The sequence below is a fragment of the Ranitomeya imitator genome, chromosome 10 (genome assembly GCF_032444005.1).
Source record: "Ranitomeya imitator isolate aRanImi1 chromosome 10, aRanImi1.pri, whole genome shotgun sequence".
NCBI classification, from domain to species: Eukaryota; Metazoa; Chordata; class Amphibia; order Anura; family Dendrobatidae; genus Ranitomeya; species Ranitomeya imitator.
This window is the reverse complement of record NC_091291.1, coordinates 13,801,054-13,827,737: the sequence shown is the minus strand read 5'-3', so window position 1 is coordinate 13,827,737 and position 26,684 is coordinate 13,801,054. Positions and strand designations below refer to the sequence as shown.

The 26,684-nt window shown below is 45.3% G+C and overlaps 1 protein-coding gene across 1 annotated transcript in view; it reads left to right on the top strand.

The window, feature by feature from the left end:
• The window catches only part of LOC138651617 (carcinoembryonic antigen-related cell adhesion molecule 5-like), a 78,986-nt gene that overhangs the window by 22,736 nt on the left and 29,566 nt on the right, over positions 1–26,684 (top strand). Inside the window, exons 9-12 of the mRNA XM_069741937.1 lie at positions 209–258; positions 1,142–1,174; positions 5,450–5,558; positions 19,915–20,274. Of these exons, the coding sequence (XP_069598038.1) occupies positions 209–258; positions 1,142–1,174; positions 5,450–5,558; positions 19,915–20,274 (552 nt within the window). The remainder of the gene's footprint in view (positions 1–208; positions 259–1,141; positions 1,175–5,449; positions 5,559–19,914; positions 20,275–26,684) is intronic.

Sequence of the window (26,684 nt, the reverse complement as noted above, 5' to 3'; positions counted from 1 at the left end):
TAAGTAAATAGCAGAACATAGCTTGATAAATGACACATTGCTGAATTGAGTGTCAAAGCTGCTACCTCATGCTGTACTCAGATGACATATCCAAAATCTGCCGAAAGAGTCCCTGATTCATAAAGTGAATGAATATAGTGATTCATAAAGATCAAAAATCAGTAGCCTGAATTTTATTCTTTTATTATACATTTTCTGTCATCCCCAGATTCATTGGAGCATAAGCTGGGACTGTTCACAGTTTCTGAAAATGTGAAGGTAGGTGATGATGTATTTCAGAGCTCAAGTCTCCAAGGAGTAAGTTAGGGCCTTGAGAGTAAGTGACTGGATCCTGTACAGATCCCACGTAGTTGAAAAGTGATACCTCATTGGAGTGACACTGATTAAGAGTTGAAATGAATGCCTTGGCATTGTTAATGGGGTATTGCATTAATGAGCTTAGATCATTTTGATGACTGATTGTCCTAAATGGTGGCCAAAGGCAAAAGTAGACACAAAATGTAGACTTTTACAGATACACCTCGAACTCTGGTAACAAATGCTGTAGCACAGGAAACGTGAAAATGTTCGCCATCAAGCCAGTGCAAGGCACCAAGACAATAACTCCTCTATTGGACACCTCCACCCTCCACAGAAGGACATCCAAGAACCTCGCCCATGTTATAGTCAACTTAAATACAAGATGGCGACACTGCTGAGGGAAATGGTTCCCCAGCTCTTACATGAGCTCTGTAGATTGTCAATAGAGTTGAGCAAATTTTTCAAAATTTGGTTCCAATTATAATCGGTGGCAAATATTGTTTTTCCAATATTTGACGAACATAGTCGAACGTCATTGGAGTCAATGGGAGTAGAAATTACCGAATATATTCAGAACTAATCATCAAACATAACCTTGAAGCATGAATAGGGTACCAATATGGCACGAATATGGCAAATTCAGATTCTGCAAAGGATTCCGCACATATTCACTCAACTCTAATTGTGAAGCCAATGTACAATCCAACAAATTGTAAAAAAAACAAAAACAAAGCTCTTAGGTAAACATTTCTAAAGAGGCAGACCTCTACATATGAAAAGAGGGCACCTGAGGTTTACTTGTGTTCTACTCCGCACATCTATTTCTACTTTACTCTTACAGGCAGCGCAAACAAAAGAAGATTCCTCCTATATGGTGAGTAGAGAAACTTTGCTCTCCAGTTTGGTTGTGCCAATAAAAGCTGTGAAAAATACATGTATTGTAGATTTTTATTTTTTTTCTTAATTTTAACTTTTAAAACATTGTAATTAAAGGTTGTTTATACAGTGAGGGAAATAAGTATTTGATCCCTCGCTGATTTTGTAAGTTTGACCACTGACAAAGACGTGAACAGTCTATAATTTAAGGGTAGGTTAATTTTAACATTGAGAGATAGAATATCAAAAATAAAAGCCAGATTATCACATTGTATACATTATATACATTTATTTGCATTTTGCAGTGAGAAATAAGTGTTTGATCCCTCTGGTAAACAAGACTTAATACTTGGTGGCAAAACCCTTGTTGGCAAGCACAGCAGTCAGATGTTTTTTGTAGTTGATGATGAGGTTTGCGCACTTGTCAGGAGGAATTTTCATCCACTCCTCTTTGCAGATCATCTCTAAATCATTAAGATTTTGAGGCTGTCACTTGGCAACTCGGAGCCTCAACTCCCTCCGTAAGTTTTATGTGGGATTAAAGTCTGGAGACTGTCTAGGCCACTCCATGACCTTAATGTGTTTCTTTTTGAGCCACTCCTTTGTTGCCTTGGCTGCATATTTTGGGTCATTGTCTTGCTGGAAGATCCAGCCACGATCCATTTTTAGTGTTCTGGTGGAGTGAGGGAGGTTATCACTCAAGATATTACGGTACAAGGCGACATCCATTCTCCTATTGATGCGGTGAAGTAGTTCTGTGCCCTTAGCAGAGAAACACGCCCAAACATAATGTTTCCACCTCCATGCTTGACAGTGGGGACGGTGTTCTTTGGGTCATAGGCAGTATTTCTCTTCCTCCAAACACAGCGAGTTAATGCCAAAGACCTCAATTTTTGTTTCATCTGACCATAGCACCTTCTCCAAATCACTCACAGAATCACAGAATCATCCAGATGTTCATTGGCAAACTTCAGACGGGCCTGCACATGTGCCTTCTGGAGCAGGGGACCTTGCGGGCACTGCTGGATTTTAAACCTTTAATTTGTACTGCAATACTACTCCTGACCACATGGAGTGCTGTTACTACTGATATCCACTCTGGACAGCTTGAGTTCATAGTTCCTGTTAGGCATGTGGGTGCACGGACTTCCCTCTAGTTGTCATGGCAGATGGCTCTTTTAAGGTGTGACCTCACTTGCCAAACCAAATATTCTGTAATGACCTCTTCAAGGGGAAACAAGTTAATAACTACAGTGCACATCGCCAATAACATTCTCAAATGTTTAGAAAATCAATATAGATGTAGCACGGGGACAGAAAACTTTTTGATATTCTCGAAAAGAGTATCTTACCAGTCAAACTATTGTGATACCAGGTTCTCACCAATGGTGCCACCATTTCCACAATGGCCCTAGTATTTCAATTTTCAGATTTCTTTGGGATGACCAAAAACAAAAATAAAATGATCCACTACAGGATACATTCTTTTGAATGGGGATGGAATTGTCCCATACTATTTTTCATTTGACTGCAGTGCATCTTTTAGCTGGATAGAAAAAATTTTGCCTCTAAAACTTTTTTGCCCGGTCAAAAAACAGCAATTGGAACCATTTTGTTTTTAAATTGAAGTTTATGGTAAATGGATCAAAATGTACGGCCTGCCTCGCACCATATTTTGTCATCTACTTGACATATTCCATTGTGCTATGAAAAAATAATATTTAACCCCTTAAATCTCTATGACTTACTCTTACATGGCGGTATGTGTAAGGGTGTTTGGAGTGGATTCAGAAGTAGAACCCGCCCCATGCCTGGCGGATGCTGGCTTCTGATAGACATGATCTGTACATTTGGAGATCATCCGGCCTGGATGTTAATTCGGGCACCCATCCCAATAGATTGACACGACAGCCAGTCAGGAGACCATGTGATCTCTTCTGTGAAGTCCAATCTATTCCCAAAAGGGGGCGAAGAGATAAACATAAATAAAAAAAATATAATAAAATAATAAAGTTACGGATTTCCGAAACGTTGGTGACTCAAACCATATATTTTTTGATTTGACAAAATTCAGAATTTTTTAAAGTCATTAATAAAATTCCATATATTGCACTGGCTTGGAGAATCATGTTTGAGGATGATTTCTACTGCACGATTTACAGCTTCAAAATAAAATTGACAGAATTTTTTTTTTGCAATTTTACGGTAATCTGTGTGGTAAAATGAATGGTGTCGTTCAAAACTAAAACTCGTCTCACAAAAACAATCTATCATACCACTGTTGATGCAAAAGTTTAAAAAGTTTTGGCTTTTTAAAAAAGGAGAGGAAAAATGAAAAATTGTCTGCATTCTTAAGGGTCAAAGTAAACTTTATTTAAAAAGAATAAAATGGGGAAATGTTTCTGCAAATATCTGTTTCAATCAATTTTTTTTACTGGACGAAAAAAATGCAGACAACTACACTTTTCCATATTAAAATAAAACAGATATGTTTTTTTTTTTAGAACATTGCAGTCTATGGAAGATCAATACAAACCTATTGCCATAGATTCTCAAGAATTTTCTCCTCTTTTTTCACTTTTTTTCCCCCGTAAAACCAGTCAAATGATCTCTAGACATTTCTCGCTATGATTTTTTTTAAAAAAAAACAAAGATCAGTTAAAAAAGTGTTTTTTTTAGATCCATAGTCAGGTGTTTGATCACTATTGCCAGGTCAGAAACATAATCTCCTGGGAGAGTGACATTGGCTTTTTGAATCTGAGTTACTTAGCTGATATGTTGCACTTCATCAAGATTTGGGCGACACCTCACTATTGAGACCAATATTGAAGTCTAAAAAGCACTTCTCTTCTCCCATCCCACTCGCCCACAGACAGGGAGATTGTTTGCAAATACTATTTAAACTTAGCTTCTTTCAAGAGCAGCAGTTCAAAGCAGCTTCTAAAAAGCACTGATGGGGCAGATAAAACATCACTTTCAGCTATCATGATTCCTCCTATAATTGCTTCTAGACGTAGTGAATGATATTTCTGTCATCCAAACTAGGACTGGGGCATGCTGAGCTGTGTGTATGGTGATTGACATCTCAGTCATCCAATTGGATGGTGGGGTGGGGTGAGCTGTCAGTGTCTTGAGCGATAGTTTAACCATCCAATCAGGACCAGGGTGTGCCAGGGCTTCATCCATGTGTCTTCAGAGTAACTACCTGGCTATTTAACCAGCTCTCTGTCTTAGATTACTAACAATTGCAGCTTTGCTCATGAGGTGTGTATTTACTCTGTGCTTCTAGTCTTGCATTCCGATCTTTGCTATTTGACCTTGGATTTCCCCTGACCATCCATTTGCCTGGCCCTTTTGTCGTGATCTGCTATCTTTTTGGAATTTTGATCTTGGACTTTTACTTAAATATGCCTTTGTCTCACCTCTCTGTCTATGATGAACCCTCCTGACTTTTGACCTCGATCCTCTTGACTACCCGGCTAGACTGCTTGTCCGTGATTTAATGACTAGAGTCACCTCAGCATGGTGTTTGGAAGAGAAAAAATCACGCACAGTGAAGGAAAGACTAAGTGCAACACTAAAGGATGAGGGGAATGGAGCCCAACACTAGAGAAGGTGGAGTGGAGACCCCTAGACAGATCTAAAGTCACCCTGTCTGCTATAAACATCCCTATATAGGTTATGCACCTATTGCCGAGCAGGAACCTAATTCCTGCCTGACCCTTGTGATAAGCCCTGCTTAGGGAATGATGGTGTGGCACTAGTCGATCCCCACTACCACTACAGCTGAAATAGATGAACAAGGAGAACACTTATCTTGAGTAGACTCAGAGATGTAACACAGACATCATCCAGCAACACCAAAAAGGAAGATAGCTGACTGCTCTGGCTCCAAACCTCAACAGGGGGAAATGGAAATATCCCCGGCAACTCCCAGCAGCAGGCTGGGAGTCTATAAACACCCAGTCCAGGTGTGTCAATTAGAGCCGGAGAAAGGTTGTCATTGGGTCAAAGAGACAGAAGGGTTAAGCATAGAGACCTTTTCAGCCAGATGCAGAGCGACTGTCTGCAGCCTCTGACACACCCATGAAAGAACGAAGCAAATTAAAGTAATTATTCAAAGGTTCATAAATTTGTAAAGGCTGATCACCAATAACTGAATATAAAAAAGTTGAGTTACTCTTTAAGTGATTTTATCAAATATTTTATATCTGATGTCATGTTTTATAGTTTTGAATCAATGTATTAAAAATATCTAAATTTAATGTTGCAGGGTTTACAGTTCAGAACTGAGGACACATACACAGGGCTGAAAATTGAAGAGATTTCTATTCACTCCCACAGAAGAATATCTGTATTAAAAGTCAATGATCACCCCAGCTAAACCCGAACAATGACTGGAGTCCACCCTAATCCTTATATTCTTCCCAAGCCATTCTTATGGAGTTTAATCCCTTTTTTTCAATTTTACATTTAAGTTCTGTAATACGACCACCAAATGCAAATTGTTCAAAATCTCAGTTTCCAAAACGTTGTTGGGTGACATTCACAATCATTTTCTATTGTTATTAATGAGCTCTGAAGAGCCTTAAGTGGGGTATAACAAGTAAGACATAGGTAGTGTTGTCACTACGCCAATAAACCACCAGCCCAGCTGAGAATTATACTGGAAGGATGGTGCACGCAAAAAATACAAGGCAATGGCAAACATTGGGAATTTCCTACAAAGGAAATGGAGTACACAGATTCCTTCCGAAAATAACTGGAAAACCCTACACTGCCAGGATCTCTCCACCTATGCCCTACACAAGCAGGATTGGAACTAGGTCACGTATGTCATTGGCACCTGCAGGAGATTGTAGAGGGCAGAGTGCCAGAGCCACTCCAGCAGATGGACATGTGTACGCTACTGACTTGCACCACTTTAATAGTCAAGATTGGAAGTTGGAGGATTTCATCTGAATTATAACAAGTTTTTGTCTGTGTGAGGTTCTGATTCCCAAAAAGACTACCTTTTGAAGCTCATCAAGAGAATGCCAAGAGTGTGCAAAGCAGTCATCAAAGCAAAAGGTGGCTACTTTGAAGAACCTAGACTACAAGACATAATTTCAGTTGTTTCACACTTTTTTGTTAAGTATATAATTCCACATGTGATAATTCATAGTTTTGATGCCTTCAGTGTGAATGTACAATTTTCATAGTCATGAAAATTTCAGAAAAATCTTTAAATGAGAAGGTGTGTCCAAACTTTTCGTCTGTACTGTATACCCCAAGATCGAACAACCCCATTAATCACGCACACACTAAAGCACAGGTTTGAATATCCTGCGTTAGTTTTATTCCTAAATTAGTTTTTCGCACATAAAGGATCTCTCCCCAAAATCTATATCATCTCCGGATCATTTGTTTAAGGTCAACGTCATCATTTCGACAGAAAAGGCCCGTCACTCGCTGACCCACGTGTGTAGATTCTCAATTATCTTTTTGGAGTATAGTATAATCTGTGTTGAAGGAAGAATTGTGTTGATTTCTGTCTGTTTTTCATGGAGACTAAACAGGCGCCCATAGTAAATCCTACACTCATCTTATTCCAGTTCTCTCACGTCTTTAGTCTATTTAGCCCTGCATATAACATTTTCATCTTCCACATGCATTTTATAAAAAAAATTACCGGTAAACGTTTTGTTACTTTGTTGTATTTATTAATGCATGGATAACATTAGATCTCTCAGGTGTCATTTTAGCCCCGTCCCTTTTCTGCCCTTGTTTCCTTGTTGCTTGGTTGAATTGCAGAAATGGAAACGTTGAAGACCCTTCTAGATAGTATTCTTATTTTAATGAGATATAATCTTTCCTCTGTACATCTCCCCAAATCTGACTCAGTTTTAAAATACATATTTCCTCCAGTTTACAAAGTTTTTAAAACCTTTTTCAAAACTTAACTTTGTAAAGAAAAATTCTAAATTCTAAGAACTCTGACACTCCTAACATTTCACTTGGTGTATTCCAAAAACTGTGGAATCATCTAAGCGTTAGACATCCTCTCAGTGACATATCCATATACAGTGGGGCAAAAAAGTATGTAGTCAGTCAGCAATAGTGCAAGTTCCACCACTTAAAAAGATGAGAGGCGTCTGTAATTTACATCATAGGTAGACCTCAACTATGGGAGACAAACTGAGAAAAAAAAATCCAGAAAATCACATTGTCTGTTTTTTTGACATTTTATTTGCATATTATGGTGGAAAATAAGTATTTGGTCAGAAACAAACAATCAAGATTTCTGGCTCTCACAGACCTGTAACTTCTTCTTTAAGAGTCTCCTCTTTCCTCCACTCATTACCTGTAGTAATGGCACCTGTTTAAACTTGTTATCAGTATAAAAAGACACCTGTGCACACCCTCAAACAGTCTGACTCCAAACTCCACTATGGTGAAGACCAAAGAGCTGTCAAAGGAAACCAGAAACAAAATTGTAGCCCTGCACCAGGCTGGGAAGACTGAATCTGCAATAGCCAACCAGCTTGGAGTGAAGAAATCAACAGTGGGAGCAATAATTAGAAAATGGAAGGCATACAAGACCACTGATAATCTCCCTCGATCTGGGGCTCCACGCAAAATCCCACCCCGTGGGGTCAGAATGATCACAAGAACGGTGAGCAAAAATCCCAGAACCACGCGGGGGGACCTAGTAAATGAACTGCAGAGAGCTGGGACCAATGTAACAAGGCCTACCATAAGTAACACACTATGCCACCATGGACTCAGATCCTGCAGTGCCAGACGTGTCCCACTGCTTAAGCCAGTACATGTCAAGGCCCGTCTGAAGTTTGCTAGAGAGCATTTGGATGATCCAGAGGAGTTTTGGGAGAATGTCCTATGGTCTGATGAAACCAAACTGGAACTGTTTGGTAGAAACACAACTTGTCGTGTTTGGAGGAAAAAGAATACTGAGTTGCATCCATCAAACACCATACCTACCGTAAAGCATGGTGGTGGAAACATCATGCTTTGGGGCTGTTTCTCTGCAAAGGGGCCGGGACGACTAATCCGGGTACATGAAAGAATGAATGGGGCCATGTATCGTGAGATTTTGAGTGCAAACCTCCTTCCATCAGCAAGGGCATTGAAGATGAAACGTGGCTGGGTCTTTCAACATGACAATGATCCAAAGCACACCGCCAGGGCAACGAAAGAGTGGCTTCGTAAGAAGCATTTCAAGGTCCTGGAGTGGCCTAGCCAGTCTCCAGATCTCAACCCTATAGAAAACCTTTGGAGGGAGTTGAAAGTCCGTGTTGCCAAGCGAAAAGCCAAAAACATCACTGCTCTAGAGGAGATCTGCATGGAGGAATGGGCCAACATACCAACAACAGTGTGTGGCAACCTTGTGAAGACTTACAGAAAACGTTTGACCTCTGTCATTGCCAACAAAGGATATATTACAAAGTATTGAGATGAAATTTTGTTTCTGACCAAATACTTATTTTCCACCATAATATGCAAATAAAATGTTAAAAAAACAGACTTTTAGGGGTCGAGTTCCCGCTTCTGCACAGGGGGAATCTCGAGCCACTTCCGCTGCGGTCTCCCATTCTTGTCCAGCCGCAGTGGAGCCTGCTCGGCGAGGACGTCGGTCCCAGCGTCTTGCTCATTCTCACTCTGTTCTGAGAGTTAGTGCTGCTTCTCCAGTCTCTGCCTTTAAAGTCAGTGCTGGTCAGCAGCGAGCGGACTTCTCTGGGACTAAGTCCTTGTCTGCATGTACTGAGCATGCCCAGCGTAAGGTCTCCCGTTGGAGATCGAGGGTCATGTGCTCAGGCTCTGCAGCACATTCCATTGGTCCTCTTGGCAGGTCCTAGAAGGGCAAAAGTGCTGTGGCCACTTCCTGTGCTGCTGTTATATAAACTGCGCATGACCGCACGGCCATGCGCTAGTATTGTTTTACAATTGCTTATGTGTGTATGTTGTGAGTGCAAGTCGTCCTTGGAAACCCCTACCCTATTGAATGTCTGTTCGCGGAAGGTGTATGGCTGCTACCTAGCGCCCGACTTAGCCTACAGCACTAACACACATCACAGCGTCCTGTAGCTGTGCCTGCCAGTACGGCGCCGTGCGCCTGCCTTGCGCTTTCCATACCCGAGTCTGGGTGGTTAGTGGCGTCCGTTAGTGCGGCATCGCTCGCACTCTTGTGCACAGATTGCTTAAGGTTCTCTACACACCCAGTTGCGGTGTTACGCCAGCAAGGGTCTAATCGGGCTCCAATCCCTTCTGGGGTTAAGTCCGCTGACCACTTGCTCGCGCACTAGTGCGGTACTGCGGTCCTGTGAATTAACAGGATCGCTTTCTTCACGCTGGGTGAGGTTTAACCCACGCGTGTATACTTTAGTGTACCGCCATATTGTCTGCTAATTGCTAGCAGCAGGTTCTCACCTGCACGGTGGACCCCGGACTGCGAACGCACCTTTATCATCTGTCTTGGTGCGTTCCGCCAGTCCTAACAGAATACTAGCGCCAGGGTCTGGCTAGTAAAATGGCGGACGATCAGCGTTTACAGCGGTACATCCAGCAGCTGGAGGGAAGGTTGGCGGCTTTTGAGCGTTCAACCTCAGCTGTGGATGTTACTGCTGTCGCTGTTCAGGCTGCAAGTGTGGCTGCAGCTACCTTGTCCACTGCCGCTCCTGTACCGACGCTATCTCGCCTCCCGCTACCAGAGAAATTTTCTGGTGACAGTAAGTCCTGTAGGGGTTTCGTGAGTCAGTGCTCAATACATCTCGAGCTTCTGGCCTCTCGTTTCCCTACAGAGCGGGCTAAGGTGGGCTTTATAATTTCCTTATTGTCGGACAGGGCGTTGCAGTGGGCTACGCCGCTGTGGGAGCGTGGCGAACATGTGGTGCAGAGTGCTCCGTTATTCCTGAGCACTCTGAAACAGGTCTTTCTTGGACCTCGTGTCACCCATGACACGGCGCTCCAACTGTTGGCACTGACTCAGGGCTCGTCCTTGGTCAGCCTTTTTGCCGTCCATTTCCGCACTCTGGCATCTGAGCTGGAGTGGTCGGATAAAGCCCTTATCCCTATATTTTGGAGGGGGCTGGCTGACCACGTTAAGGACGCTCTGGCCACTAGGGAGATTCCCGCCACACTGGAGGAGTTAATAGCAGTATCTACTCGCATTGACCGCCGTTTTCACGAGCGGAGGTTAGAGCGAGCCCAGTGTAGGCAGAGGTTTCGGCTGGCTGCCACCTTCGCCAAACCTTTGGAATCTCCAGTTCAGGCTCCTGAGGTTCAGGAACCTAAGGTGGTGTCACGAGCGGGATCTAAGTCCCAGACTGCTCGTGCACTCCAGGGTTGCCAGGTTTGCCAACAGTCAGGACATCTTGCCACCAGATGTCATCAGCGGTCGAGGAAACGTCAGCGTCTAGTGGTAGTAGGTGGAGGTGCACTAGACACTGCGACGTTTGCCTCCAAATTGTCCTTTAAGGGGACAATTACCTTTGGCTCATCCTCCCACTCGGTAGACCTCTGCGTGGATTCTGGGGCGGAGGGCAATTTTATGTCTTCTGCCTTCGCCCAACGTCACGCAATACCCCTGGTTATGCTATCCCAACCAGTAACGGTACGAGTGGTGAATGGGTCGACACTCCCCGCACAGATAACACATCAGACCATCCCTGTTACTCTGTCCCTGTCGCCATCCCATCAGGAGATTATTTCTCTACTCGTCATTCCTGAGGGTATTGATGAGGTCCTGTTGGGGATACCTTGGCTACGGTACCACTCTCCTCACATCGAGTGGTCCTCAGGCAGAATTCTGGGATGGGGTGAATCATGTGGGGGTAGGTGTCACCGAGAGTGCGTTCAGGTTGCTACTACTGAGGTACCCGCAGATCTATCCTCTCTCCCCAAGCAATATTGGTCTTATGCAGACGTGTTCTCCAAGAAGGCGGCGGAGACCCTTCCGCCCCATCGCCCCTATGACTGTCCTATCGATCTCTTGCCTGGTGCTGAGCCTCCCCGGGGTCGAGTCTACCCATTATCTCTCCCGGAAACGGAGGCAATGTCTCAGTACATACAAGAGAATCTGGCAAGAGGGTTCATTAGGAAGTCAGTGTCACCTGCTGGGGCAGGGTTCTTCTTCGTGCAGAAGAAGAATGGAGAACTACGTCCATGCATAGACTACAGGGGTCTTAATGCTATCACAGTTAAGAACAAGTACCCTTTGCCGTTGATATCTGAGCTTTTCGATAGGCTTCGGGGAGCTAGAGTGTTTACGAAACTAGATCTGCGGGGTGCTTACAACCTGATTCGCATCCGTGAGGGGGACGAGTGGAAAACGGCATTTAACACCAGAGATGGGCACTATGAGTATCTGGTGATGCCCTTCGGGCTCTGTAATGCACCTGCCGTTTTTCAAGACTTTGTCAACGACATCTTCCGGGATATGCTTTCCACCTCGGTTGTAGTCTATCTGGATGATATTCTCATCTTTTCTCCAGATATTGACTCCCACCGGAGAGATGTTGGCAGAGTCTTCGACCTCCTACGGGCAAACTCTCTTTACGCAAAGTTGGAGAAGTGTGTGTTTGAGCAGGAGTCCTTACCTTTCCTGGGCTATATCATCTCCGCCCAGGGATTGGCTATGGATCCTGCCAAACTACAGGCTGTGATGGACTGGCAAGAGCCCCATTCTCTTAAAGCGGTGCAGCGCTTTATGGGGTTCATAAACTATTACCGCCAGTTCATTCCCCACTTCTCAACTCTGGTGGCTCCCTTGGTAGCCCTCACCAAGAAGGGAGCGAATCCCAAATTGTGGTCGGAAGAGGTCTCCAAGGCCTTCACTTCTATTAAGTCCCACTTTGCTAGCGCTCCCATCTTACATCGTCCCGATGTGGATAAGCCATTCCTACTGGAGGTGGATGCCTCGTCCGTTGGTGCTGGAGCAGTCCTCTACCAAAAGGATGCTCAAGGTCGGAAGCATCCATGCTTCTTCTTCTCCAAGACCTTCACGCCAGCGGAGAGGAACTACTCCATCGGGGACAGGGAGTTGCTAGCAATGAAGTTGGCCTTTTCGGAGTGGAGACACCTTCTGGAAGGTGCGCGGTTTCCCTTCCAAGTTTACACGGACCACAAAAATTTGGTCTATTTGCAGACAGCCCAGCGGCTAAATTCTCGCCAGGCCAGATGGTCCCTGTTCTTCTCCCGGTTCCACTTTTCCCTGCATTATCTCGCCGGGGAGAAGAATATCCGTGCTGACGCTCTCTCTCGCTCCCTTATGTCAACTGAGGAGGAGGAAGAGGAGCCTCGGCTTATTGTCCCTTCCGAGAGCCTGAGAACCGTGGCGCCGGTATCGCTAGAGTCTGTGCCTCTGGGCAAGACTTTTGTGCCCATTAATTTGCGACCGGAGGTTCTCTCTTGGGCTCATTCGTCCAGGGTGGGTGGACACTTTGGGACAAAGAGGACATCTGAACTACTGGCGAGGACGTACTGGTGGCCGCATATGGTCCGGGATGTCAGGGATTACGTTCTGGCGTGTGTCTCCTGCGCCAAAAATAAATCTCCGCGTCAAAGGCCAGCTGGTTTGCTCTATCCCTTGCCGGTGGCAGATAGGCCCTGGGAGATGGTCGGGATGGACTTTGTTGTGGGTTTGCCCAAGTCTCGCGGCTGTACCATCATTTGGGTCATCACCGATCATTTCTCAAAAATGGTGCATTTGGTGCCGCTGCCGCGGTTACCTTCTGCACGGGCCTTGGCAGCGTTGTTCATCAGACATATCTTCCGCCTACATGGTATGCCAGACAAAATTGTCAGTGACCGGGGTCCCCAGTTTGCGTCTCGGTTCTGGAGAGAGCTCTGTCGTCTTCTCAGTATTGAGTTGAATCTCTCTTCCGCTTATCATCCCGAGACGAATGGGTTGGTAGAGAGGGCCAACCAGACCTTGGTCACATACCTGCGACATTTTGTTTCAGCCAGGCAGGATGACTGGGCATCCTTGCTATCATGGGCAGAGTTTGCACTGAACAACGCCGTTGCCGACTCCACTGGACAAACCCCATTCCTCCTCAACTATGGTCAGCATCCACGGGTACCTGTGCCTATGCCCGTGTCTTCCGCCGACTCCAGGGTGGCAGACTGGGCTGTGGAGGCACGGGATATTTGGGACCGCACTCAGGATGCCATTCGGGCCTCTAAGGAGAGAATGAGGTCCTCCGCTGATGCTCATCGGCGCCCCGCCCCGACCTTTGCTCCTGGCGACTTGGTGTGGCTCTCCGCCCGTAACATCAGGCTGCGAGTTGAGTCCACTAAATTTGCTCCTCGCTACTTGGGTCCATTCAAGGTCCTCGAGCAGGTTAATCCTGTGGTCTATCGTTTGGCCCTTCCGCCACGCCTGGGTATCACCGACACCTTTCATGTGTCCCTCTTGAAACCCGTGTATATGTCCCGCTTTTCCGAGTCATCTGCTGGGACATCGGGTTCGTCTACGGACGATTATGAGGTGAACTCTATTTTGGGGTGCAAGGTGGTGCGTGGTAAAAAATTTTATTTGGTGGACTGGAAGGGTTATGGCCCCGAGGACAGGTCCTGGGAACCTGTTGAGCACATTCGGGCCCCGCAGCTCATTGCTGCCTTCGAACGTAGCGAGGCCCAAGGAGGGGGGGGCCCTAGGAGGGGGGGTAATGTTAGGGGTCGAGTTCCCGCTTCTGCACAGGGGGAATCTCGAGCCACTTCCGCTGCGGTCTCCCATTCTTGTCCAGCCGCAGTGGAGCCTGCTCGGCGAGGACGTCGGTCCCAGCGTCTTGCTCATTCTCACTCTGTTCTGAGAGTTAGTGCTGCTTCTCCAGTCTCTGCCTTTAAAGTCAGTGCTGGTCAGCAGCGAGCGGACTTCTCTGGGACTAAGTCCTTGTCTGCATGTACTGAGCATGCCCAGCGTAAGGTCTCCCGTTGGAGATCGAGGGTCATGTGCTCAGGCTCTGCAGCACATTCCATTGGTCCTCTTGGCAGGTCCTAGAAGGGCAAAAGTGCTGTGGCCACTTCCTGTGCTGCTGTTATATAAACTGCGCATGACCGCACGGCCATGCGCTAGTATTGTTTTACAATTGCTTATGTGTGTATGTTGTGAGTGCAAGTCGTCCTTGGAAACCCCTACCCTATTGAATGTCTGTTCGCGGAAGGTGTATGGCTGCTACCTAGCGCCCGACTTAGCCTACAGCACTAACACACATCACAGCGTCCTGTAGCTGTGCCTGCCAGTACGGCGCCGTGCGCCTGCCTTGCGCTTTCCATACCCGAGTCTGGGTGGTTAGTGGCGTCCGTTAGTGCGGCATCGCTCGCACTCTTGTGCACAGATTGCTTAAGGTTCTCTACACACCCAGTTGCGGTGTTACGCCAGCAAGGGTCTAATCGGGCTCCAATCCCTTCTGGGGTTAAGTCCGCTGACCACTTGCTCGCGCACTAGTGCGGTACTGCGGTCCTGTGAATTAACAGGATCGCTTTCTTCACGCTGGGTGAGGTTTAACCCACGCGTGTATACTTTAGTGTACCGCCATATTGTCTGCTAATTGCTAGCAGCAGGTTCTCACCTGCACGGTGGACCCCGGACTGCGAACGCACCTTTATCATCTGTCTTGGTGCGTTCCGCCAGTCCTAACACAGACAATGTGATTTTCTGGATTTTTTTTTCTCAGTTTGTCTCCCATAGTTGAGGTCTACCTATGATGTAAATTACAGACGCCTCTCATCTTTTTAAGTGGTGGAACTTGCACTATTGCTGACTGGCTAAATACTTTTTTGCCCCACTGTATCTGTACTGCCTCATGAAGTGGTCTATATTTATTATTTATTCACTTAGTTATACAATATATTAGTAATACCAATTTTTTATCACCCACCCAGTGCGCCGATTGTGACATGACAAAGTATTCTTCTGGCATCCGTCCCTTTAAACAAAACACTCTTTGTTGTCATAGAGCAGAAACTCCAATGTGGATTTTATTGTCCTGGAACACACGCCTATATATACCTACTAGCTCCCCAACTTCCCTTGTGTTTTTTGTCTTCCTGAAAGGACAGGTTGTAATGTTGGGAAGTACCTCTCTTTTTTCATTTTCTTTTATGTAGCTACTTCCCTTCGGGCATTCCTGTCTGCATGGGTCCACATGGATGGGAGTGCTTATCATTGTCTTTTATTTATACACAGTCCTGGCCGAAAGTGTTGGCAGAATTGAAATTGTTCCAGAAAATGAAGTATTTCTCCCAGAAAATTATTGCAATTACACGTTTTGTTATACACATGTTTATTTAATTTGTGTGTATTTGAACAACACAGATAAAACAAATAAAATAATTTCACGCCAAACCCCAAAAATGCTCCAGACAAAAATTGTTGGCACGTCTTCAAAATTGCGGTAAACAACGTGGGTTCGAGCATGTGATGCTCGTTCAAACTCACCTGTCGCAAGTAACATGTGTGGGTAATATGAAAATCACAGCTGAAGCAAGATAAAAAGGGGACAAGCTGACTCAATTTTTGCATTGTGTGTCTGTGTGCCACACTAGGCATGGAGAAAATGGCACACAACAGAACCAGCGGTGGATACTGTGTTCACGTCGCGCTACTTATCTCACCACGTTGGATATTTCGATGACACACTCTGCTGGATACCGTGTCCTCCTCTTCTCTCCATTCTCTTAAGCATTGTTTACACTGAAGAAGGTCATCATAGACCAACATGTCTGTCTTACTGTACTACTGCATTGTTTTTGTTGACTGTGTGCATCATGAAATCTGAAGATTACCAAAGGTTTTTGGGTGGCAATTTAGTGCCCAATGTCAGAAAGCTGGGTTTGCATCCCAGGTCATGGGTTTTCCAGCAGGACAATAAGCTCAAAGATACTTCAAGAAGACCCCAGAAATGGATGGAAACAAAGCGCTGCAGAGTTCTGAAGTGGCAGCATTAAGTCTGGATCTAAATCCCATAGATCACCTGTGGAGAGATCTTAAAATTGCTCTTGTGAGAAGGGGCCTTCACATATGAGAGACCTGAAGCAGCTTACAAAAGAAGAGTGGTCAAAAAATCTAGATGAGAGGTGTAAGAAGCTTGTTGATGGCTATAGGAAGCGATTGATATCCGTTATTTATTCCAAATATTAAGTTGATGGTGCCAACAATTTTGTCCGGCCCATTTTTGGGGTTTTGAGTGAAAATATGTCCAATTTGCTTTTTTTTCTCTATTTTTTTTTTGTGTTGTTCCAATACATACCAAGGAAATAAACGAGTATGACAAAACGTGAGTAATTGCAATAATTTTCTGGGAGAAATACTCAATTTTCTAGAAAAATATCAAGGGTTCCAATACTTTTGGCCAAGACTGTATATAGCTGAGATAGAGTATATGTTAGACTGAGTACTGATTTTTTAACCTGTTTTATTTGTACAATTTGCAGAACTCGACCCCAATATTCCCTTTAATTGTTTTGGTGTTTATCTTACAGTTTTTAGTCATTGCCCTTTGGAAAGGAGCAAATTTTGGTTAAAAAAAGACCACACCATTACTTCTAGTGCAGTGTTCCCCAACTCGGGTCCTCAAGAGCCACCAACAGGTCATGTTTTCAGGATTTCCTTAGTATTGCACAGGCGATAATTGCATCACCTGCACAGGCAATAATTCCATCACCTGTGCAATACTAAGGAAATCCTGAAAACATGACCTGTTGGTGGCTCTTGAGGACCAGAGTTGGGGACCACCGTTCTAGTGTACAAAAATGTCTGGTAACAGTAAGTGTGGCAATGGACAGGGTCATATCAAAGAAAAAAAAATCTGAATTACTTCATCTGGCAAAAGGAATTCAAGAGCCACAACAAGGAGCTGTGGCAGGACTGTTGGCACCAGCCGTTGGGCCAGTAGTACTATTAGAAATCAGCCACAATTGTCCTCCTCCTCCTTTGCCTACAAAAGCATGTTAATAGGACAGCATCAGAGGACATTGTGGTCCATATGGTAAATTAGTCATCTGAGTCACAGCAGGAGGGTTACCTCTGACACCGACACCATCAGTTTGAGTCAATGCCCTGCAGTTAGCTTCATCACTATACCAGTTAATCTTTATAATTGAGTATTTTCAATTCCATCAATGACATACTTATCTTCAGTTATGTCTAGTTATTTTGAGGTGCCTTGTGTCTGAAGAGACAGCACTCTTGATGCTACGGACGATATTTCATGACAGATGATGAGTTGGATGAGAACTTGAAGCTTTTGGATTGTGATTATGCAGAGGTGTAGGAGGAGGTAGACATGACACAAACATTGAGCTGTAGGGTTGGCATTGGAAGTGATGGTGGTGGGCACTAGCGGAGATGAGTGTGGTGGTAGTAGGGGAATTGGTAGCCATGAGGAGAGTGGTTCTCAGAATCAGGGTAATTCTGGCAGTGGGAATCAGGAGAGGGGCACAAGGAGACCAGGATTCTTTTCAAACTTATACAACTGTCAGCCATCATGATGATTATGATGAAGATTATGGGATGTTCTTAAGGTACCGTTACACTAAACGACTTACCAACGATCACGACCAGCGATACGACCTGGCCGTGATCGTTGGTAAGTCGTTGTGTGGTCGCTGGGGAGTTGTCACACAGACAGCTCTCCAGTGACCAACGATCCGGGGAACGACTTCGGCATCGTTGAAACTGTCTTCAACGATGCCGAAGTCCCCGGGTAACCAGGGTAAACATCGGGTTACTAAGTGCAGGGCCGCGCTTAGTAACCCGATATTTATCCTGGTTACAATTCTAAAAGTTAAAAAAAAAAAAAAAACAGTACATACTCACATTCCGATGTCTGTCACGTCCCCCGCCGTCAGCTTCCCGCACTGACTGTGTCAGCGCTGGCTGTAAAGCAGAGCAAAGCGGTGACGTCACCGCTGTGCTCTGCTTTACGGCCGGCGCTAACAGTCAGTGCAGGGAAGCTGACGGCGGGGGACGTGACAGACATCGGAATGTGAGTATGTAGTGTTTTTTTTTTAACTTTTACAATGGTAACCAGGGTAAATATCGGGTTACTAAGCGCGGCCCTGCGCTTAGTAACCCAATATTTACCCTGGTTACAAGTGAACACATCGCTGGATCGGCGTCACACACGCCGATCCAGCTATGACAGCGGGTGATCAGCGACCAAAAAAAAGGTCCTGATCATTCCCCAACGACCAACGATCTCCCAGCAGGGGCCTGATCGTTGGTCGCTGTCACACATAAAGATATTGTTAGCGGGATCGTTGCTACGTCACAAAAAAACGTGATGTTGCAATGATATCGTTAACGAAATCGTTATGTGTGAAGGTACCTTTACAGGAAGTGTAATGCTGTTTGGAAGAAATCCATTCCAATCATAAATTTGGGATAAGCCATCTAGAAAATATCTAAAACAAAAAATTCTTGTAATCTCAGACTTCCACGACTATATATTTAAATTTGTTGGACAGGGCATTCAAGTAGTTAACACATCATGACTTTACTTCATTGCACAATCCCTGTTACAATAAAGGGTGTTGGGTTTTATTTCTCACAGGCAAGTTCCTTATTCTGTAAAAGAACTAAAAGAGAGACACGCAGCAATTATCGGCAATGAGGAGGTTTCTAATAACAGGTAAGAATTATACACGCACAATATTACGTTCGTAATATAATGATAATTAGCAGGTGACTGTTCTGCCTCTAGCTACATATCTTTCCTATAAATAATTAAGTTTCATGCCCACATGGTGGTAATATAACGATGGCGCTCTGTGTTCAGCTGGTCGGACAGAACATGCAGGTGTAATTGTCAGCCAGTTATTTTGGGTGTGGGCAATAGACAGTGTTAGCGTTAGTTACAGTGAATTGCTGTGAAAGTTTATTTCTTCTTATATTTTTTATACCAGTCTCAGCCTTTTTGAAAATATTTTTTATTCCCTAAGTCCCTATTTTATATACTGTACGTCTTGCTGCCCTTATCGTTCAAAACCTAAATCTGTTTTTGGTGCACTTAACAGTATAATTAATCAGGGAACTATCCCAAGTCTCCTGTTCCATAACTTGCTATTTATGCTCTTTTTGAGAGAATAGCTCCTCTTCGTCAGTATTCTGCCAGCACTCTAGGTACCATGAGAACCCTTTCATTCCTTCACATTCCAGCACGCTTTGCTGCCAAAAGGTTACCTGCTGTTAATTAGTCCCTAATGTCACACGGACAGTGAGCTATCAATTAAGTTAAACTATCTGGCGATGGGCAGGGAAACAACCTCCAGAGACAGATGATTGGGGAAGTGCTCTGCCACCCCCTGAGCACTTAATGCCTCATTTACATATAAATTATAATGCTGATTTCTTGGGAATGCAGCAAGGGATAGAAGTCAAAGGTATTGATGGATTTAGCTTTAGAAGACATGCATGACAAAATATACCATTTGATGGAAGAGTCAACGGGTTACTGACAAATTCTCTTTAAATCTGCTACATCAGCCTTTTGAAGAAACAAACTTACAAAATTGAGATTAATGATTTTTTCTGCTTCTGATGTATACCCAGAAACCATGATGTCAAAATTAATGTCTTAATACAGTGGTGCACATCAGGGGCTGCGATCGGGGGGTGTTGCGTGTATATCCTGCGCATACAGCAAACGGCTATGCTAATAATGATTGTTTTCTAATTTTTTTTAAAGGTTTTGAGTTGATGTAAAAAGTATAAAGAAGCTTTATTTTCTATTTCAGTTCTCCTCGTCCTCACGATGGATGTGACCAGTGGACAGATCAGTATCCGGCTGATCCCTCAGTATCCGGTTATTAATGGATCTGTCACCCTGAGCGTTACCGGGATTACTGACAAATTAGAGGCTGTTATGTGGTATAAAGGAGCAGATAAAACTCATCAGAATCTGATCCTGACATATATTCCTGGTAATAGTCCTCCCACATTAGTTCCTGGACTTCTGCACAATGATCGGATCTCGGCTTTCAATAACGGATCATTACACATCAAAGATCTTCGTGTCACAGATGGAGGAAATTATATAGTGTCTGTACAGACCGTGGCATCAGTAAAGGACGTAGGTGTGACACTGAGCATCTACGGTGAGCATCACTTCCTGTTCCTCCCTCTCCGTCTGTTACATGTTCGCACTGCGCCTCATGTATGAGAACTGTTTAACGCAAAAGTGTCCTAATTGCCCATCACAGCCAATCAGAAGTCAACTTCTATTTCCCAACCTGCATCAGAGGAATGAACCTTGGATTCTGATTGGCTGCCAGAGAAACTCCTCATACATGAGGCTCCATTAAGTATCCAACATCATAATGGTTTTTCCTCTACATAATAATAATAATTTAATAGTATAGATTAGAAATATACGCGCTCTGTGGTTATAATCTAAGTCTTCTACACTCGCTGACTGATATAAGTTATATATAAGTTATAAGTATATAATATATATATAATATATATATATATAATATATAATATATATATATAATATATATATAATATATATATACATTTATATATATATATATATATATATATTATATATATATAATATATAATATATATATATAATATATATATATAATATATAATAATATATAATATATACAGTATATATATATATAAGTATATATATATATATATATATAATATAAGTATATAATATATATATATATATATATATATAAAAATATATATACTTATATATATATATATATAAGTTATCATAACAAACAGGACTCGTATATGCCATTGTGAGCGCAGACCGTTAGTGAGTACACCCATCAGTATTAGTGTTAAGGAGGGTTTTTTAGCCCTTTTAAATGTAGGACTGCAAAAACCCACAATGCACAATGGGTCTGGTTTTGCTTTACTTGGTCACGCTCCTCGCCACTCCCATAAATATATAAAGACAAGAAGACAAAACATATGCACCATAGAAGCAACTAATAAAAGAGTTATGGGAAGGAGTAAACTTGTCTTATCAGTCAGAGATAAATGCCTACTTCCAATACTGTATCAGACTCGTTGAAGCGCAGAGAGAGCGCGAAACGGCCGTCGTCCGTACACTGCTCACAGAAGCTCCTTGATCGTTCTCCCGGCCATGACATTTTAATGGACACTTAATAAAGACAAGTCAAGTTCCAGTTCGGTGAGTGCCTTCCTCTTTTTTCTTCGTCTCGCGCGATTTTATAGTTAGTAACTGACACCCACGTTACCTGACCTGGTGCCATCTTCAAATTCTTCCTGTCTGAAAATAGGTTCCAACTATTAGGCTCCTACTACTTTAATTCTTCCTTTACTTTCCTTTTCGGCTTTGACCAGCAGATGGCAGTTTTCGCTTGCAGTTGCACAGCTAGGCATCCACTACACTCATCTTCTTTCTTGCCCACTTGTTTAGAAATATAAATATTAATATAGTCATAGAGCGACCACATATCAGTGAGGAAGCAGAGCTCAACATGTGAGGCACAAACCATACAATAAATTATAGAACTGATGAGACGCATCTCAGGCAGAATACATATATTACCAGAAGACATTGTTAGGAGTCGAGTTTCCTCTGCTGCACAGGGGGAATCTCTATCCGTCTCCGCTGCGGTCTCCCATTCTCCTCCAGCCGCAGTGGAGCCTGCTCAGCAGGGACATCGATCCCAGCGTCTCGCTCAGTCTGACTCTGTGAGAAGAGTTACTGCTGCTTCTCCAGCTTCTGCCTGTAAAGCCTATACTGGTCAGCATCGAGTGGACTTCTCTGGGACTAAGTCCTTGTCTGCGCACACTGAGCATGCCCAGGGCAAGATCTCCCGTTGGAGATCGAGGGTCATGTGCTCAGACTCTGCAGCGCATTCTATTGGTCCTCTTGGCAGGTCTTGGAAGGGCAAAGTTTCTGTGGCCGCTTCCTGTCCTGCAACTATATAAACTGCGCATGACCGCACGGCCATGCGCTAGTGTACAATTTAATACGTGTGTTTGTTGTGAGTGCAAGTCGTTCTTTAAATACCCCTACCCTATTGTATGATTGTTCGCGTATGGAGTATGGCTGCTATCTAGCGCCCGACTTATCACTCAACGTGTCACACACGTGTCAGCGTCTACTGCTGTGACCGCCAGTGCGGTGCCACGCGCCAGTGTGCGCTTCCTGACCCACGTCTGGGTGCTTAGTGGTGCCTGCCAGCACAGCACAGTTCGCACTTCGGTGCCTTAATTATATAATTCCTTTCACACCCAGTAGTGGTGTTGTGCCAGCAAGGGTCTAATCGGACTACAATCCCTGTTGGGGTTTAGTTCGCTGACCACTTGCTCGCGCTCTATGTGCGGTACCACGGTCCTGTGACGCAACAGGATCGCTTTCTTCACGCTGGGTGAGGTTTAACCCACGCGTGTATACTTTTGAATAACGCCATATTGTCTGTCATTTCCTAGCAGCAGGTTTCACCTGCACGGTGGACCCCGGACTGCGAACGCATCTATATCATCTCTCTTGGTGCGTTCTGCCAGTCCTAACATTACACTAGCGCCAGGGTCTGGCTAGTGATGACAGACAAACAGCAATCTATGCGGCATATCCAGCAGCTGGAGGGTAGGTTGGCGGCTCTCGAGAGCGCGACCTCAGCTGTGGATGTTACTGCAGTAGCTGTACAGGCTGCCAGTGTGGCTGCAGCTACTATGTCTATTGCCACCCCTGTTCCAACATTATCTCGCCTCCCGCTGCCAGAAAAATTTTCTGGTGATAGCAAGTTTTGTAGGGGATTTGTGAGTCAGTGCTCTATTCACCTCGAGCTCCTGGATACACGTTTTCCCACAGAGCGGGCTAAGGTGGGATTTATTCTGTCTCTATTGTCGGACAGGGCGTTGGAATGGGCTACGCCGCTGTGGGAGCGTGGCGATCATGTGGTGCAGAGTGCTCCGCTGTTTCTGAGCGCTCTGAAACAGGTCTTTTTAGGACCTCAAGTCACCCATGATACTGCGCTCCAATTGCTGGCATTAACTCAGGGTGAGTCCTTGGTCAGTCATTTTGCCGTCCAATTCCGCACCTTAGCATCTGAGCTGGATTGGTCGAATAAAGCTCTTATCCCCATATTTTGGAGGGGCTTGGCTGACCACGTAAAGGACGCTCTGGCCACTAGGGAGATTCCTGCCACACTGGAGGAGTTAATAACTGTCTCCACTCGAATTGACCTCCGTTTTAACGAGCGGAGGTTAGAGCGAGCCCAGTGTAGGCAGAGGTTTCGGCTGGCTCCTACTTTCGCCAAACCTCTGGAATTTCCGGTCCTGGTTCCTGAGTCACATGAGGCCAGGGAAGTGTCACAAGCAGGATCTAAGTCCCGGACCGCTTGTGCACTCAGGGTCTGTCATGTTTGCCAGCAGTCAGGACATCTAGCCACCAGATGTCCTCAGCGGTCGAGGAAACGTCAGCGTCTAGTGGTAGTAGGTTGAGGTACACTAGACACGGCGACGTTTGCCTCTAAGTTGTCCTTTAAGGGGACAATTACTATTGGCTCATTCTCCCACTCGGTAGAGCTCTGCGTGGATTCTGGGGCGGAGGGCAATTTTATGTCTTCTGCCTTTGCCCAACGTCACGCAATACCCCTGGTTATGCTTGCTCAACCAGTAACGGTGCGAGTGGTGAATGGGTCGACATTGCCCTCACAGATAACACACCAGACCATCCCTTTTACTCTGTCCATGTCGCCATCTCATCAGGAGATAATTTCTCTGCTCGTCATTCCGGAAGGAATTGATGAGGTCCTGTTGGGAATACCTTGGCTACGGTACCACTCTCCTCATATCGAGTGGTCCTCAGGCAGAATTCTGGGTTGGGGTGAATGTTGTGGGGGTAGGTGTCAGAGGGAGTGCGTTCAGGTTGCTACTACTGAGGTACCCGCAGATCTATCCTCTCTCCCCAAGCAGTATTGGTCTTATGCAGACGTGTTCTCCAAAAAGGCGGCGGAGGTCCTTCCGCCTCATCGCCCCTATGACTGTCCTATTGATCTCTTGCCTGGTGCTGAGCCTCCCCGGGGTCGAGTTTATCCGCTATCTCTACCGGAGACGGAGGCAATGTCACAGTACATCCGGGAAAATCTGGCAAGAGGATTCATTAGGAAGTCAGTGTCACCTGCTGGGGCAGGGTTCTTCTTCGTGCAGAAGAAGAATGGGGAATTGCGCCCATGCATAGACTACAGGGGTCTTAACGCCATCACCGTTAAGAATAAGTATCCTTTGCCCTTGATATCTGAGTTATTCGATAGACTTCGGGGAGCAAGGGTATTTACTAAATTAGATTTGCGGGGTGCTTACAACCTGATTCGCATCCGTGAGGGGGACGAATGGAAGACGGCCTTTAACACCAGGGATGGGCACTATGAATATCTGGTGATGCCCTTCGGGCTCTGTAATGCCCCAGCCGTTTTCCAAGACTTTGTGAACGATATCTTCCGGGATATGCTTTCCATCTCGGTCGTAGTCTATCTGGATGATATTCTTATCTACTCTCCAGATATTGACTCCCACCGGAGAGATGTTTGCAAAGTCTTCGACCTCCTACGGGCAAACTCCCTCTATGCCAAATTGGAGAAGTGTATGTTTGAGCAGGAGTCTTTACCTTTCCTGGGCTACATCATCTCGGCCCAGGGATTGGCTATGGATCCTGCCAAACTACAGGCAGTGATGGACTGGCAGGAACCCCATTCTCTGAAAGCGGTGCAGCGCTTTATGGGGTTCATAAATTACTATCGTCAGTTCATCCCCCACTTCTCAACCCTGGTAGCTCCCTTTGTATCCCTCACCAAGAAGGGAGCGAATCCTAAATCGTGGTCCGAAGAGGTCTCCAAGGCCTTCACTTCTATTAAGTCCCACTTTGCTAGCGCTCCCATCTTACATCGTCCCGATGTGGATAAGCCATTCCTAATGGATGTGGATGCCTTTCTGTTGGTGCAGGAGCAGTCCTCTATCAAAAGGATGCTCAAGGTCGGAAGCATCCATGCTTCTTCTTCTCAAAAACCTTCTCACCAGCGGAGAGAAATTACTCCATCGGGGATAGGGAGTTGCTGGCAATGAAGTTGGCCTTTTCGGAATGGAGACATCTCTTGGAGGGTGCTCGGTTCCCATTCCAAGTCTTCACGGACCACAAGAATTTGGTCTATTTACAGACAGCCCAGCGGCTGAATTCTCGTCAGGCCAGATGGTCCTTGTTTTTCTCCCGGTTCCACTTCACTCTACATTATCTCGCCGGGGAGAAGAACATTCGTGCTGACGCTCTCTCTCGCTCCCTGGTGTCAACTGTGGAGGAGGAGGACGAGCCTCGGCTCATTGTCCCTTCAGAGAGTCTGAGAACCGTAGCTCCGGTTTCGCTTGAGTCTGTGCCTCCGGCCAAGACTTTTGTCCCCATCAATTTGCGTCCGGAGGTTCTCTCGTGGGCTCATTCGTCCAGAGTGGGTGGACACTTTGGGGCAAAGAGGACATCTGAGTTGTTGGCGAGAATGTATTGGTGGCCACATATGGTTCGTGACGTTGGAGACTACGTTCGGGCATGTGTCTCTTGTGCCAAAAATAAGTCTCTCTGTCAACGGCCAGCTGGGTTGTTATACCCTCTGCCGGTGGCAGACAGGCCCTGGGAGATGGTCGGGATGGACTTTGTGGTGGGTTTGCCCAAGTCACGTGGCTGTACTGTCATTTGGGTTATCACCGACCATTTTTCTAAAATGGTGCATTTGGTGCCGCTTCCCCGGCTACCTTCTGCACGGGCCTTGGCAGCATTGTTTGTTAAACACATCTTCCGTCTTCATGGTATGCCAGACAAAATTGTCAGTGACCGGGGTCCCCAGTTTGCGTCTCGGTTCTGGAGAGAGCTTTGTCGCCTTCTCAGTATCGAGTTGAATCTCTCTTCGGCATATCATCCCGAGACGAATGGGTTGGTGGAGAGAGCCAACCAGACCTTGGTCACATATCTGCGACATTTTGTCTCTGCTAAACAAGATGACTGGGCATCTTTGCTACCGTGGGCGGAGTTTGCTCTTAACAATGCTGTAGCTGACTCCACTGGACAGACCCCATTCCTCCTTAACTATGGTCAGCATCCGTGGGTACCTGTGCCCATGCCCGTGTCTTCCGCCGATTCCAGGGTGGCAGACTGGGCTGTGGAGGCACGGGACATTTGGGATCGCACTCAGAATGCCATTCAGGCTTCCAAGGAGAGAATGAGGTCCTCCGCCGATGTTCATCGGCGCCCCGCTCCGACCTTTGCTCCTGGCGACTTGGTGTGGCTCTCCGCCCGTAACATCAGGCTGCGAGTTGAGTCCACTAAGTTTGCGCCTCGCTACTTGGGTCCATTCAAGGTTCTCGAACAGGTTAATCCTGTGGTCTACCGCCTGGCTCTTCCTCCACGCTTGGGTCACCGACACCTTTCATGTGTCCCTCTTGAAACCCGTATACATGTCCCGGTTTTCCGAGTCATCTGCCGGGACATCGGTTTCGTCTACGGACGATTACGAGGTGAACGCTA